General features: G+C 45.3%; 1 protein-coding gene across 1 annotated transcript; it reads right to left on the bottom strand.

Annotated features, from left to right (window-relative positions):
* Positions 1–415: 415 nt before the first annotated feature.
* LOC112876012 (galacturonosyltransferase 8) lies at positions 416–3,524 on the bottom strand. Its single transcript, XM_025940043.1, has 3 exons — positions 2,603–3,524; positions 1,467–1,991; positions 416–1,013 (listed from the first exon to the last, which is right to left on the bottom strand). Exons 1-3 carry the CDS (start codon positions 3,389–3,391, stop codon positions 735–737), a joined length of 1,593 nt encoding a protein of 530 aa, XP_025795828.1. The 5' UTR covers positions 3,392–3,524; the 3' UTR covers positions 416–734.
* Positions 3,525–15,312: the final 11,788 nt, after the last annotated feature.

Raw genomic sequence — 15,312 nt, 5'->3', positions numbered from 1 at the left:
GGCAAGCAATCTTCCCACCCCTTCAAGTTCTTCTTGATCATGGTACATAAAAGCATAGAAATGTTATATTCATCACCTCAGGTTGTCCATCCCAGTTTGTCCATCCGTTTACGAGTGACAAGTGGTAGAAAACAACAATTTTGCTCCAAATTTAGCTCATAATGTCTTCCAAGAGTAGTTCAATAACTTCATATAATGATCCTAAGTATTCCGGGCAATCAAAGAATTCCTAAAAAACAAAGAGGCTATGTAGAAATATCATCGCTTTTATACCTAGGTATAAAGTATTCTATTTTTAAAATCTACCAACAACAACAAAAATAGAGTTACTCACCCTCTTAGCCCTTGGTAAACCTAAAACAAAGTCTAGTAAAGCATCTTCTAAATGCATTGAATAATGAGTGGATACATAACAGAAAGTTTAGTTCTTGGACCCATATGAACATTATATATAGGACTTTGGCATACACACGCTATCGCAGGCATAATATTATTACAGACATAACGAACATAATGCTCATGTGGCGAACATTATTTTCATCATAACTTAATCGGTGACGTACATTATAAGCCAGAAAGAATTGTGGTCCCTTCAGTTGTACTTGACAAACTCCTTGGATCTCTACACAAAATGTGCTTACAGCACATTTGACCCTTCAGTGGCAGTCTCTAGTTCTAATTGCCAAACTTCTTTGTTTTCCATTGAAGAATGGATACATAGATAATTAAGGCTTCTATGGTGGTGCAAAATTGCATTGACGAATATATTCATCATCGTAGTCCACGTACTTTGTCCAAAGGTGCCTGAACTGGTTCATACCGATGTCCAGCCACGGCTTCATATTACCGTTGAAATGCACAACAGCAGCATTCCTGATCTCCTCCATGCTGATGCTTGGATTGTACCCAAGCCCAAGAACATGCCAGGATTTGTCCAGAGGCTTCGTGGTGGAGTAGAATGTGATTAAGCCTGGGGGCAGCGTTCCTAGCTTCCATAATGTCCGGTTCTCATTCTGAAAATGGTTACAAGGAAGCCATCAATGAAATAATCAGTAGAAGAAGAAAAGGCAGAGTACTGGCTAAAAGTTCCTCCAGTCACACCAAACTAGTATGCTGCATGGATTGACAAAAGTACCGCACATTTCAGGGGGCATGGGAATGCTAACTTGGGTAGTTTAACTTGCTGTCCTACTAGACAATAACCATTGACTTTACTCTTTCACAAGCCATACATTAATTAAAATAAGATTGACTAAACAATTTGACAATATTTAAGCAATCATTTTCTACACCTAGTAATTTTAGCTGTTGTCATCTAGCATTAACAAAGTTACTCTTGTATGATATAGCAGAATATAGCAGAGATACACAGATTGCCTTATCACACAGAACAGCTTGGTCATTTAACAACTAAGAACATAGTAAACTCTAATTGCAAACAAGAGAATCTATATCTAAATGGTTACCTGATTCTGCCAGTAATGGTACTGCTCAGTACACTTCTCCCTCCTCCAAGAATCAAGATCAAAGAAGTTCATGCCATATGCCCATCCGCAGGCATTAGGACTAAACTTTGCTTTGATAAGGGGATGGGAGAAGTTCATGTACTGCCAATACCGATGAAAAGACCCAAAGCACGTTTCTACTGCTCCATTCACTTTCCCATCCATGTCAATCTTCCACAGTCCTGTAAGATCCCTCTGTACCACAACATCATCGTCCAAGAAAAGAATCCGGTGCAGCTTCGGGTACATCTCCGGCAAATAGAATCGCAAGTGATTGAGCATAGATAGATACTTGGGATTCCTGAACTTCATATTGCTAGCATCTTTGGTGGCATTCTCAAGCTTGTTCTCAAAATAGAATTTTTGAAGGTTTGCAGACTCCAGTTGCCGGAGCACAGGGACATATGAGGAGTTCAGAAATTTGTAATCCTCAAATGCTTTGACCTCATAGTGTGCACCTTTTAAGTCCATTCGGCGTATTATCACCTGCAAAGGCATGACATATAACTTTTAATCCACTTCTAGCAGAACTATCAGCAGACCAATGACTATGTGAACCAAATTTAACAGAAGGACAATAGTTAAAAGAAGCACCATGTCAATGCCCAATATACTTAGACAAACAGGAGTCAGCATAGTGATTCCGAGTCTTTTATTGAATGGATTAGCAGAATGGTATCCCACTTGGGTGATCCTGACTTGCTATCTCTAGAAACTAAGCATAGGGCTAAAAATTAATCAACCAGACGTTGCCATCTTCAACTGTTCCTGATCTGCCGAGACAAGATAAAACTGCCATTGTAATATTTGGTGAGCTAGGACTTCCTTAAGGCTATAAATGTTGACCGTGTAAATTTGCTTGCAACTGACAGAAACAGTTAGAATACAGTACTGAGGACATGCCAGATTTCTTCCAAATGCACAACATAAAAGATACCATCAAATCTAGAGAAACAATCCCAAATGCGTAGTGATGATCATTCTATGATATCACTAAAGTAACCACTGAGACAATGTTTTGGGAACAAAATGCTGTGCAAAATAGACAGTAACACATTGTATACATACGCAAGATGGAGAAACAGAATGGAGCAAACCTGCATGGCACCGAGGTTCATCCGGTCGGTGACAACATGGAAGACGTGCTTGGAAGGGTCGTTGGAGTTGGCGACGGCGGAGCGCACGACGCATGAGGCTGCGAGCACGTTGTCGGAGAAGATGGCGTAGTGGAAGAGCGCGGGGTCCTCGAGCGCCCGCGGCGGCAGCACCGGGTCCGCGTACTGCTCGGGCCTCGCGATCCGCTCGGCGGTGAGGCGGACGGCGAGGCAGTGCAGTGGCTTGGGGATGGACTTGGCGGCGATGAGAGAGGCGAAGGCGCCGCGCTTCTTGGCGCGCGCGAGCAGCTCGTTCTGCGCGAAGATGGCGTCCTTGAGGCGCTGGATCTTGAGCTGCGGGTCGAAGAGCGGCTTGGATTCGGCGATGGCGGCGCGCGCGGCGCGTATCAGGTCCTTGGCCTGGAGGTCGAGCTGGCGGGGGGACGAGGCGTTGGCGGCGGCGGGGTCGGAGGCGGAGGGGTCCGAGTCGGCGGCGAGGGAGAGGGAGCGGAGCGTGTTGGTGAGGTTGCGATGGAGCGAGGAGAGGAGGCGGAGGTGGCGCGCGCGGTCGAGGTGGAGGCGGCGCGACGCCGCGGCGAACGCGGCGGCCGAGGCGGCGGCGTCCGAGGCCTGCTTCCGGATCTGCTCCGCCCGGAGGCGGTCCCCGTTCACGGCCGCGGACACGCCGGCGGCGGCCGCGGGCGCGGCGGCGGCGAGGACGAGGAGGACGAGGAGGGCGAGGGCTGCGACGGGTCCGGCGCTGCGCCAGGCGCTCCCGGCCGCGGGTGCCATGGCTTCAGAGCTCGCGCGCCCCGGGAGCCGCTCGCATTGGAGGACAGAGAGAGGGGGGAAGGGAGCTGAGCCAGGGAACAGTGGTGCGTGTGTACTGTGCAGTGGTGGTGGGCTTGGGGAAGAAGAGGAAAGGATTGGAGGTGGGGATTTAATTAACCGGGGAATGGGATTAGTATCTGCGAATTAATAGAGACGGCTGGGTCCCTCCGCGTCGCTGACACCTCCGGCTTCATCTCACTGTCACGCGGGGCACCAGATGCTGGGTCCCGCATGTCGGTCTAGCTGGCTGGGACGTGGAGCCGGGAAACCATCCGGTTGTGGGGCGGGGCTCGTGGCCACGTACCGGATTGGAGTGGACTCGCGTCCGACCAGTGGGCCCACACGTCAGTGGGGTGGTTTCGGTGGCGACCCACCAGAACTGATGGGAATGTCGACGGGCCGAATTCTGTGGTGCGCGGTGGCCGGAATTCTGGTATTGGCCCGCCGGTGGATGGATTCTGGAGCACAGGCGGATCTTCAGCGCCGCGCACCGTCCCGTTGACCGTAGGTCCAATTCCAGTCCTTTCGTCCTAGAAAAATTACGAACTCTCGTTTTTTAAAAAATTAAATAGTCTTAAATTTAACTAAATTTATAAAAAGATACGAATATTTATATCTTTAAATAAATTTAGGATGAAAATATATTACATGATTAGTCCAATAATATTTATTTTATAATATAAATATTAATTCTATATTGTATAAATTTAATCAAATTTAAAATTGTGACTCAGTTATATTTTTTTAAGGACCGATGGAGTAAATCATCTTAAAAGCACGACGCTGACCCTGACACATGACCTTGGTGACTTTTGTCTGAACGGTGGACACACCGTTTCACTCTTGCGGTAAAATCTCTCCTCTTTATCAATGAATATAAAACATGTACAATCTCATGCATGTTCGTTTAAAATATATTATCCGTGTGTCTATCTATGTGTCTGTCTATCTATCCATCTATCTACTTCTTCAATCCAAAAAAAAATCATTCTAGAATTTAAATTTTGTCAAAGAAAACTCATCCACGAGATGTGTTTTGGAATGGAAGAGATATTTTTGGAAAAAATTTCGACCAACCACGAGCTAATCGGACGTCTCTAATAATTGTTTGTTAATCATACTCTATGTTTAGAAAACTAGACAAAAGTCATCACTAATCCGTGTACATATTTACAATCAGTCGGTCAGTTAATCGTGAGTCGTGATGGAGTCCCTTTACAGTCCCATCTAGTACGAAGTATACCTGCAAGTCGGCCGTGATGGGCTGGCACGGCCCGGGCCCGGCCGTGCCCGTGCCGATTTAAACGGGCCGCAGCCCGGCACGGCTGTCACAGCGGGCCGTGCCGTGCCCGCCCGCAGGTCGGGGGGTTAGGTCCGGGCACGGCACGCGTCCAGTTAACTCTGTCGGGTCGTGCTACAGTGCCAGGCCAGGCTCACCCCTCCTAGAGTTAAAAAAACACAGGCACACAGCAACAAATTTAATTTTTTCCACATAATCTGAATATGGTGTAATTAGCTACAAAGAGTTGTTTAGATCACCATGCTATTACAAAAGCACAAGGCACAAGATAGATTACACATTCAAGCACAATGCACAAAGGTACAAGATAGATCACCATGCTATTACAAAGGGTTGTTTAGAGCTCAATACAAAATTGGTTGCCTCATTAAAAATCTTTAGCTAAAACCCCATTTCAACTACATGAAGATAAAACCCTAAAGGGAAAAAGAGTACAACCCAACCCTTTTAGTGATCTTCGAGCATCGAGCTCTTTGATCTGCAAAATGCAAATAAGAAATGCATTTGCTACTTGAACAAGCTCCGAATTGAAGAACAAGGGTGGAGGAGCTTACATATAAGGGTAGATCAATCCTCATCTAGGGACATATTTTCCATCATTTCTTCGAGCTCCTTGTTGTGCATGTTGTGTTGCTGCCTCGCATGAGGTTGCTCCCGATCTTTGATCAGACTCAACCTCTCCACATGAGCTGGAGTTAGGCTTCGACGCCGGTCATCAAGCAACCTGCCACTCAAACTAAAAGCAGACTCGGAAGAAATTGTAGAAATAGGTACAATAATAATATCCTTAGCTAAAATAGATAAAATAGGGTAAGATCATTTATGATCATGCCACCAGTTAAGAACATGAAAGGATGCATCATATTGGTTAAGCGAATCACTATCCAAATAAGCTGATAACTCAGAAACAGCAGCTAAAATTGTAGGCCTAGAACTAGCAGGATTTGGTGCAGCAAAAGAACCAGGTGCACCACGAAAAATTAGACCCCAAACTGCCGGGTCATCACCTGGTGCAGCAGTAGGCTGTGAAGGCCTTTGCAACCTCAAAGCACCAAATTTTGAATCGTACTTTGCAAACAGGTTAACTAACTCATTTCTAACATTATTGTAATAAGTATAGTAATCATGATTGAGCAACTTAGAAAGTACTTGCAAATAACTGTTAAAACCATTAAGTTTAGCTCTAGGATCCAAAATGAAAGCAAAAGAGTACAACATTGGGATATTTCGCTAATACTTCAAGAATTTAGATTTCATAGGAACAATCACATCTCTAAGCAGGTTATCATTTTCATATTGATTCAAGTAATTAGCAATTACAATAATAGCATGCATCATCAATGAAGCAGTTGGATAGTAAATACCAGAAAGTGAAACTGTAGACTTGTAAAATTGTTCAAGGAATTTGAGAATGTGTTCAGCAACATACCAATGGTCCTGTGTGAGCAACATACTACTACCACCCTTATAGTTTGTGTGGATGAAAACAGAGAAGGTGTCCTTGTATAGCACAAGGTGCTTGAGCATTAGGTAGGTTGAGTTCCACCTAATGTTCATATCCAAACCAAACTTACGGGAACGAACCCCAGCAGCCAAGCAATATGATTTAAAAGAAGCAATGCGCTGGTTAGAAGAATTAAGAAAGGAAATGGCTGTCCTAAAATCCTCCAAATATGTCTCCAATCGTTTCAGACCAGATTTAACAATAAGATTAATAATATGGCATGCACAACGCTGATGCAACAAAGAAGAGCCAATATATGATGACAAAGATGGAGTTAATTCATCCATAGTAGATGCATTAGCAGAAGCATTGTCAAGTGTAACAGATAGCACTTTGGATGTCAACTCATAGTCAGCAAGCTCAAGTGAAATTCTCTCAGCAATGTTAACTCCAGAATGAGAGCAATCAATCAACCTAAAACCAATTATCTTTTTCTCTAACTCCCAATCAATAGTAACAAAATGCACAACTACACTAAGATAGTCTTCCTTAGCATTACCACTCCATATATCAGATGTCAAACACGTACAAGATGCTTCACACAATAAAGATTTAACTTCAGCAACTTTGGTAATAAAATAAGCATCAAGATCAGTAGTAGTAGTCCTAGACGCACATACAAATCTAGGATTATGAGCGTTCCTTATGTACTCCTCAAATTCAATAGAAGCACCAAGACTCAAAGGCAAATCTAGCCTAGCAATCAAACGACATAATTCAATTCTAGCTACTATAGGGTTATACTCAAAGTGTGCCACACGGCCATCAGGAGCAAATTGCAAATTTGTTTGACTAGTAGTAGTAGCAGCTTGTTGCTTACGTAAACAAGACCTAACATGCCTTCCCAGATGATCGGTACCTATGCTAGATCTAGCAATTAATATTTTCTTACAGAATTTGTATTTGGCGCCATACCTCGCAGTCTTACCATTGACGTCCTTATCGAGCGGGTCCAAGTACTGCCAAACATCTGATGTCAACGTTCTCAGCCTCTTGCCGGCGCCAATAGGTTGGGTGCTCGTGGTGCTCGGGGTAGGGCTCCCGTTCGACGTCGAGTCTAGCTGCGTGCCAGGGCTACCACCAAACAGGGGGTCGCCATCGTCGTCAACATTGTCTTCATCGTCCCCGGCACACCCACAGGCCCGAAGATCATCGTTGATGGAGTCAGAACCGGAGCCAGATCCAGCCATGGCGTGCGATGGAGGAGGAATTGAGGGTGTGGCCGAGCACTCGTATGCACACTAATTCGATAGCTTCTCATGCTCCCCTATTCGATCCCTAGCCACCGATCAACTTCTCAGTGATGTCTCGCCAGCCTACCGCGCCACCCAGCTCAACTCGATCCCGCTGCTCCTGCCTCCTCATCTAAAACCGGCGGCCCTTGAAACCCCCAACAACCCTCCTTTCCAAACTCTGACTGCCGTTGCTCTTGCTCGAGAAAGAAGAAAAACATGAGCGTGGACCTATCTGCAACGGCTCGCACGCCTCTTCTATGATGCCTTGACATGGATCGCGCGCGACTCCATTAGCGATCCGACGCTAGGGACGAGGGAAAGTGCAGTAAGAATGCTCGATCAAGGATCATCCCTTTACTGGGCCATCTAGACTTCACTTCCAGAATTTTTTTATTTTTACATATTTTTTAAAATATTTTGCAGAAATATATTTTGCCTCACGGATTTTGTAGAAATATACTTTCGCTACCAGTTGAAACGGCTATAGCCATTTGAACTGGCGGTAGGATTAAATCCCGCCGGTTCAGGCGGCGGTAAGGAACGGTGGCTAAGTAGCCGATGTGGCATGCTGGGTTGGAGGGCATACCACCGTTTGAAAGGGCTAGCCGTTCCAACAGGCTATAGCCATTTCAAATGGCGGAATGTGCCTCGACCGGCGGTTAGAGTACCGCGTGGGGAAAGCAACTCTGGTTAGTAAAACAACCATTTGAAATGGCTATTGCCGTTTGAAATGATGGTAAGTAACCATATTTTCAAAAGATAGTAACATAACTTTGAAATCTTTTAGGTGATTGTGCAATCGAATCAATGATATTTCATGGAATGAAATGCGAAACTTTAAGAAAACTGAGTCATGGAGGAGTCATGTCCGCTTGCAACTTGGTGACAGAAGAATGTAGCCTTGTTAGTGTGTTTTGAAATAGACTTTTCAGTCTGATTTGAAGTAGCCTTTTCAGCAGGCACTATGCATTGATCAATGATACGGGCGTAGCCTTTTTAGGTGCATTTACGCCTCCATAGCGGGTACTAAACCTGCCTCCGCCTATATATACGCATTGCTGGATGCATTGCTCATAACTTTGAAACGAGAATTTTGCTAGAGTAGTAATGTCTGGAGGGTCATCTAGTGAAAAGGGTTTTGGCACTGGGAGAGGAAAGGGGGAAGGAAGGGACCTCCCATTTGTGTGGGAGGGATCTCTTGGTCCTGATTTCTTTGGGGAAGCTATGCATGAGTTTTCAGTTGTGAGCAAGAGTGATTTCACCAAGGAGAATCTTCTCAGAGGATACGATAACTGCAAAGAAGACTAGCCAAAATGCATGCATGGTGAGGATTGCTTAGTGTAGATGTGCACCGATGGGATGGATGGAGGTCGTCATTTCTTCAAATGCCCGTGAGCATGGGTAGTTGTTACTACTATTTATTTGTTAGATATGTTTCTCTCCTTTTCTACAACTTAAAAGAGATATTTGTTATAGTCTTCCGATGCTCCTCAAAACTGCGGGTTCATTCGGTGGGTCGATCCTCCTCCCATTCATCCACATCAAGAGTACATCTACTACCTGTCACACTCGGTTTTCAAAGATAAAACCGAATGCATAACTATATGTATGTCAGGATCAAGTTCCATACATATAGTAACTTCATCAGTGAATAATCAGCAACAGTATCACGAAAAGAGAATTAAAAGACTATAAAGATTATCAGAGTTATACAGCTTATCCTGAAAATGAAGACTCCAAACTTCACAGACAATCGACCGGGGGTTGCTGTAACACCCTAATGTATATTTCCTAAAATTTTAACGAATTTATTTTGGCTTAAATAAAGTTTCTAAGGTTTTTCTTGAGTTATCTTGCATTTAAACTAATTTTATATCACAAGTAATTAAAATTTATTTTAGGTTCAACATGTTTGTGCATTCATGCTGGTGCATAAGTTTTATTTGGTTGAGTGCATAGGAGTTGAATTCAAATTTGAGTTGAATTCAAATAGATTTGAGTTGGTGCGGGAAAAGAAAAGGAAGGAAACAGGAAAGTAGGTCAGTCATTCCTTCTTTCTCAGTCATTCCCGTTCTTTTCTCAGTCATTCCTTCTTTTCTCAGTCATTCCCGTTCTTTTCTCTGTCATTCCTTCCTTCTCAGTCATTCCCCCAGCTCGACCCCACCTGTCGGTGACCATCTCCTTCTTTTCCTTCTTCTTCCTCGCACCGGCTCCCTCTGTTCCGCCCCGCCGTGCCGTCGCTGCACGTGGCCCCGCTCCACCCCGCAACCGAGCACGAGCCCATCGGCCAGTCTCCCGTGCGCACCCTCCTTCCAGAAGTTTCCTTCCCCGAGCCAGGATCACGCCGAGCGGTTGCATGATCCGCTTCTTCCGCGCGGATCACGGCCGCAATCTCTACCGTGGCACGCACGCCCACACCACCGGCCTCTTCCTTATTTGGCCCCTGTAACCCTTCCCTTAAACCCTCCTTGTGCCCTACCGCCGCACTGCAGCCGCCCGAATCCCCTGCACTACCGGCCGCTTGCTCCGTCATGCAACACCTCTGCTCCGTCGTGGGCCGGCCGCTCCGGTGCATCCCAGCTCTGGCCAAGGCTCGCAGCAGCTTCGCCGTCCCGCCAGGAAGTTTCCCGAGCCTTCCACCCTCGACCCCGAGTCCGGCTGTGGCCGGAATTCGATCGAGAGTCGCCGCCGGTGAGATGCTCCGCTCGTGCGATTCCTTGCCGCCGGTGATCCCCGGACCCCCCCTGACCCCCGTGGCACCTCCGCAGGTACACCCTGAGCCGATCCGTGGAGATCAGAAGCCCGGAAGACCCCTGCAGCTCTTCCCACGAGCGCCGCCCGTTTCCGCCGCTCGGCCCTCGTCACCGATCAGCTTGCGCCGCTCCTCCGATCCGTTCAGGCCCTCGGTGAGCCTCAACATGTCACCTTAGTCCTTTGGTGCTAGATGTCATAGACCTTTAGCCCCTCTTAGACCGGAACGCGCGCGCCGGCGATGCGTCGTCGTGCAAATCCGCCCCCACCGTCGATTCTTTCTCACCGAGCCTTCCCGAGCCCTGCCTTAGCCCTAGGTGGTTTACCCGTGTCGCGCTGAACCCCCTAGACCCAAGCTCGAGTTGTTTTGATCCCCGGAGCACCGAGATCCCCCAGCTCCGGCGACGCGCCACCGCAGAAACCAATCCCCGGTGACCTCCCCGCCGCCGGCCGCGTTCTTGTCAGATCGGACCGGTCCGATCCAGATCGGACCGTCCGGACCCCCACCGTGCAGATCGGATCATCGTAACTGGAACGTGTCCGAGTCGTCAGATCTAGATCCAACCATCCAGATTAGAAGATACCCCTTCGGCCTGGCTATTTTGTTAAAGAGCCCCTGGGTTTTCCTGAAATCAAACCGCAGTCTGGCTCCATTCAAAAGAAATTCCATCTAGGTCCTGTTTTTAGCGCCGGAGCCCCCTGAGCTTTCTGGAAATTGGGTCCGCCATCCATGCCCTGTGTTTTCATGGGTTAGACCCTAGATCTAGCCTTTAATTATGTTTAGGTCCCTGGTTTTTGCCCAGAACCCCCTTAGGAGTTCTGTTTTCTCGCTGAAAAGCCCCTAAACCTTGTTTTAGCTCTAGTTTTCGCGTCTTAGCTCCGTTTTAGGTGGTTTTCGCGCTCACGCGATCGTTGTAACACGTAGAATAGTTCTATCATAGTTTTGTGTGCTGTTTTTATGAGATGTTGTACTGTTTCTTATCTTTTGGCCTTGTTTGCATGTATGTGTATGTGCTGGACCATGTTTTGGCGTTGCGATCATGAGTAGACACTGAGCCTTTGGACGAGTACCAGGAGTCCCTTTCTGCAGATCAGTTTGAGTAGCAGCAGGAGAATTTCGAGGAAGGCAAGTATAACATGAACACCCTATCACTTTTAAATACAATTTTCATACTGCATTTTAATATTGTACGCCTGTAAGGATTTCCTAGCCACTTTTATCCTTTATATAAATACCTTGGGTTGCATTTTGGTTAGTTGTGCTAGGTGCTGCGCTCTCACACCTTATGGTCCTTTTTAATTAAATTTGATTAATGGCTATATGCAACTTGATTCTGAGAGTGGCCCTCTGTGCTGTGTGCTTGAGCGGCTCATGACTCGTTAAAAGATGTTTTTATAGAAACTTGGTTTAGGGGGCCAGCACGGTGCTTAGTGCTTGGTTGGCCACTCTCCATAAGGACCGGTTCATCGAGCGACAACCTGGGACAACCGCGCAACCACAAGACTGGAATGGGACGGTCTTGACTTACTAATTAGGTTATTTTGGTTTGGGGTAACTTACCTGCGGGGCAAGAGGGGTGGTAAGTTTCTATGGCCCTCACGCTACGAGGCTTGGTCTGTGCTGTGTGCTTGTACCCCCTCGAGGCTTGCTCCATAGTCGCTGATCCAGAATCCTTAGCGGTTACACCTTACCAACGTGTCCTTTGTAACGGTCTCGTAGTGTTCTTGCTAGCCATCTCACCTAAGGAAGTGTGATGAACAACTAGCATAGCTCACGGCTTGTGGGTAAAGTTGTGCAACCTCTCGAGAGTGTAAAACTGGTATGCTAGCCGTGCTCACGGTCATGAGCGGCCCAGATCCTCCGTCTGATTAGTGGGGTGTTTACCTTGGTGGTTTGGCTTGGTTTTCAGTAGTCTTATGTTTAATCTTGATTAAGTATCATGTAACTTGGGTTATGGTAATTCATCCACTGGTAGTAAATAGCTTTAATAAAATTTGCCAAGATTAAAAGCTAATGCAGTTGAGTCAGCTAACCTTAGAGCCTCATAATTCGTGTTATACTTGTTGAGTACAAGTTGTGTACTCACACTTGCTTTCTCTACTCTTCTGTTCTCTCTGGGATATCTTCGACTGCTGCTCAGTACCAGGCGACGTGGAGGACTACATCAGCGGACTCGACGATTTCTAGGCGTTGTCTCCCAGCCGACGTCCCTGTGGCGCCCTATCCTGCATATGTTTATTTTATGCTTCCGCATTCCTTGAACTGATTCTTGATTCAGTTGTAATAAAGACATTCATTTATAATTTATATGCTTTTATTTCGAGATAAGTGTTGTGATATCTTGATGATTCTGTTGTATATATGCGTGACTTGATCCTGGCGCATATATGATTGCTCGATTTATGTTCTTATAAATCGGGTGTGACAGTTGCGCAAGCCTAGAACTCAGCATCATCTTCAAAAGATTTCACATCACTTTCACCTCTGAGCAGCAATTATAACAAGCATGAGTACATTTATGGTTAGTACTCAGCAAGTGTTGGGAATTATATGACATGAAGGCCAAAATCAAGGAAAGGCTGACTGGCTTAATGCGATAAGCAATTTTAGTTGGTCAAGTTTTATTAGCACCTGATTACTAAGGTATAAGTTCTTACCAAAACCCACATTTAAAGAGATAGAAGAGATATAGCATAACCATAACCATAACCATAAACACGGTCCACGATTTAATTCATCTTCAAGTTCAATTATCATGTGAGGGTCCAAGCCGCTCTTAACCATGAGCACAGCTGATATATCAATTTTCACTCTGCAGAGGTTGTACACTTTACCCACAATTCGTGTCTCCCGATTTGCCCGAGGTAGCTAGCCTTTTAAACACTTCCGAGGTGAGTGACAAGCGATTCACTACGAGGCCTTTATAAAGATGCCCTAACTTATGACAATCCGCTAAGATTTCAAGTTAAAACGGTCATAACTCTCCCTAATGAGGCAGACACCTTAACCAGGACCATATCATACCCTCAAGAGAACCAAGCCATACCCCGACGATGCAACCCCTCTTGCCCTTTTGGTAAGATCGTCATAACCTAGTGTTTCTAATTAATCAGCCAAGACCAGAGCCATATAGTATTATGGTTGCACTGTTTTCCTGAGTGGTTCTCCATGTTCTGATTAAAACATATAATCTTGTGATTAACATCACCAAGAGCATGAACATGGATAAAACAGGTGTAGCATCATCATTGTTCTCATCATGGTTATAAATTATTCCCAAACCAGAACTAATTATAGCAACTAAGCAATAGCTATCCAATATAAAGGTAAAACTCAGGTTGACAAGGAATGATTATAAAGACTAGGCATATCCTTAATTAGGATCCATCAAAATTAGGATACATGCATGCGTATAAAGAAAAATTTATATTTATTGTGATTATTAGGATAAAAGCATGATCAAGGAAACACTTGTTTTTCTTTTAGAGAATAGCTGCTCAGAGTCTTCAATTCTTATTCTTGAAACCCTAAATCTTCAAAACTCTTGGATCACGCTCCTTCTAACATCACACAAGCATCGGGCCGAAATCATACAAACAAGCAAACAAACAAGAACAACTAAGAACAGGTACACCAAACAAAAGAAAAGCTTTAAAAGAGCATACAAAAGGATAGGGCTCGTTGCTACGGTCACAAGAACGAAAGGAACGCGGAAAACGGAGCTAGGGTTGAAAAGAAACAGCTGTCAGAAGATTTATATTATAAAAGAAATAAAAGAATAATAGGACTTCATTTATTTTAACTTAGAAAACTAATATAAAAGATATAAAAGAGAAATATCCCTAATTATAATTAACTCATAATATATTTGCATTTATAAAGATGAGGTACAACTTAATCAAATTTTATATATAATTGTCTATGTACGAATTATCCAAATTAAATAATTAATTAGAAAGAAACCGGTGAGAGCATGTAAACATCAAACTTTATGATTCAAGTTGAACTAAACAAATTAAATTACAAATACATTTGAGTTGATATTAATCAAATTAACATTAATTATGAAAACCGGAGTAAAGACTTAATTGGATTTTATTTCGGAAAACTAGATGAGAGTATATTATTCAAATTACATTGATATCTAATTTTAAAAACAGGAATTATGGTACAATAACACTACTAAATGATAGCTTAGGGTTTTAGAAGACTAACGCAAAAAGAACGGACCGAAACGGAAACTATGCATGAAATGAAACAGTGCTGCAGGGACCTATACATAATTAATTATAGCTTTCAGGGGTTAGCAGAAAATAATTACTAGACTTAGAAAATAGTGCTTGTAAAATAGGAAAAGTTCAGGGTTAGATCTGAAAAATTCTATGGTGGGGCTGGACTGAGAAGATGTAATAGATCCAGAGGGTTTTCTACAAATTTCGCAAGACACAGAAACTTACGCGATAATTACAGAATCTTCCAGGGACTAAATTGTAAAAGCTTCAAATCAAGCTGCAATGGTGGCGGCGGGTACTGTTCCTCAAATTGCCGTTGTTCTGGGGCACGAGAGGTTACAAGGAGTAGGGCAAATGAAAGAGGACGACGAGGGGATTCCATTCCATACCTAACTTACCGCGGAGATGTATCGTGGCGAGATCGAATTTCGCGGAGGAAGTCGCGATGGGAGGTCTGTTCTATCCCTATCCCTAGGCTTCTGTTTTGTTCATGGCGGCACTGCAGAACCTCAGGGTGGTGCAGGACGGGGATGTGGCGCGGCACAAAGGGAGGAGCAGAGCCATGGCGCGCAATAGATGAGGCGACGAGGTCCTGTGGTGCACGGGCTCGGCAGGGCGGCCTGCTGTTCATGCGCAGCAAGGGGCACGGCGTTGGGCAGAAGGGCAGGAGGGCATGGCGGCTCGGTGCAGGAGGAGAAGGGCAGGGGAAGACTTGCAGGTGGCGGCGCCGGGGGGTCTGGCGCGCAGGGGAGAAGGGCAGGGGGAGACCAGGAGGTGACGCAGGGAGGGCGATGCAGGGGACGTGCGGTGCTGCAGGAGAGATGCACGCGTGGAGACAGCTGCGTAGGGGCGCGAGGGG

The sequence above is a fragment of the Panicum hallii genome, chromosome 1 (assembly GCF_002211085.1).
Source record: "Panicum hallii strain FIL2 chromosome 1, PHallii_v3.1, whole genome shotgun sequence".
In the NCBI taxonomy this organism is placed as follows: Eukaryota; Viridiplantae; Streptophyta; class Magnoliopsida; order Poales; family Poaceae; genus Panicum; species Panicum hallii.
This window is presented reverse-complemented; position numbering and strand designations above follow the sequence as displayed.

What these genes read in the sequence shown, in the direction of transcription:
- LOC112876012 (XM_025940043.1), bottom strand. Translation starts at nt 3,391, where the DNA reads ATGGCACCCGCGGCCGGGAGCGCCTGGCGCAGCGCCGGACCCGTCGCA. An exon ending in TGAACCTCGGTGCCATGCAG is followed by an intron (nt 1,992 to 2,602) that starts GTTTGCTCCATT and finishes ATGCCTTTGCAG; the next exon opens with GTGATAATACGCCGAATGGA. An exon ending in ACCATTACTGGCAGAATCAG is followed by an intron (nt 1,014 to 1,466) that starts GTAACCATTTAG and finishes AACCATTTTCAG; the next exon opens with AATGAGAACCGGACATTATG.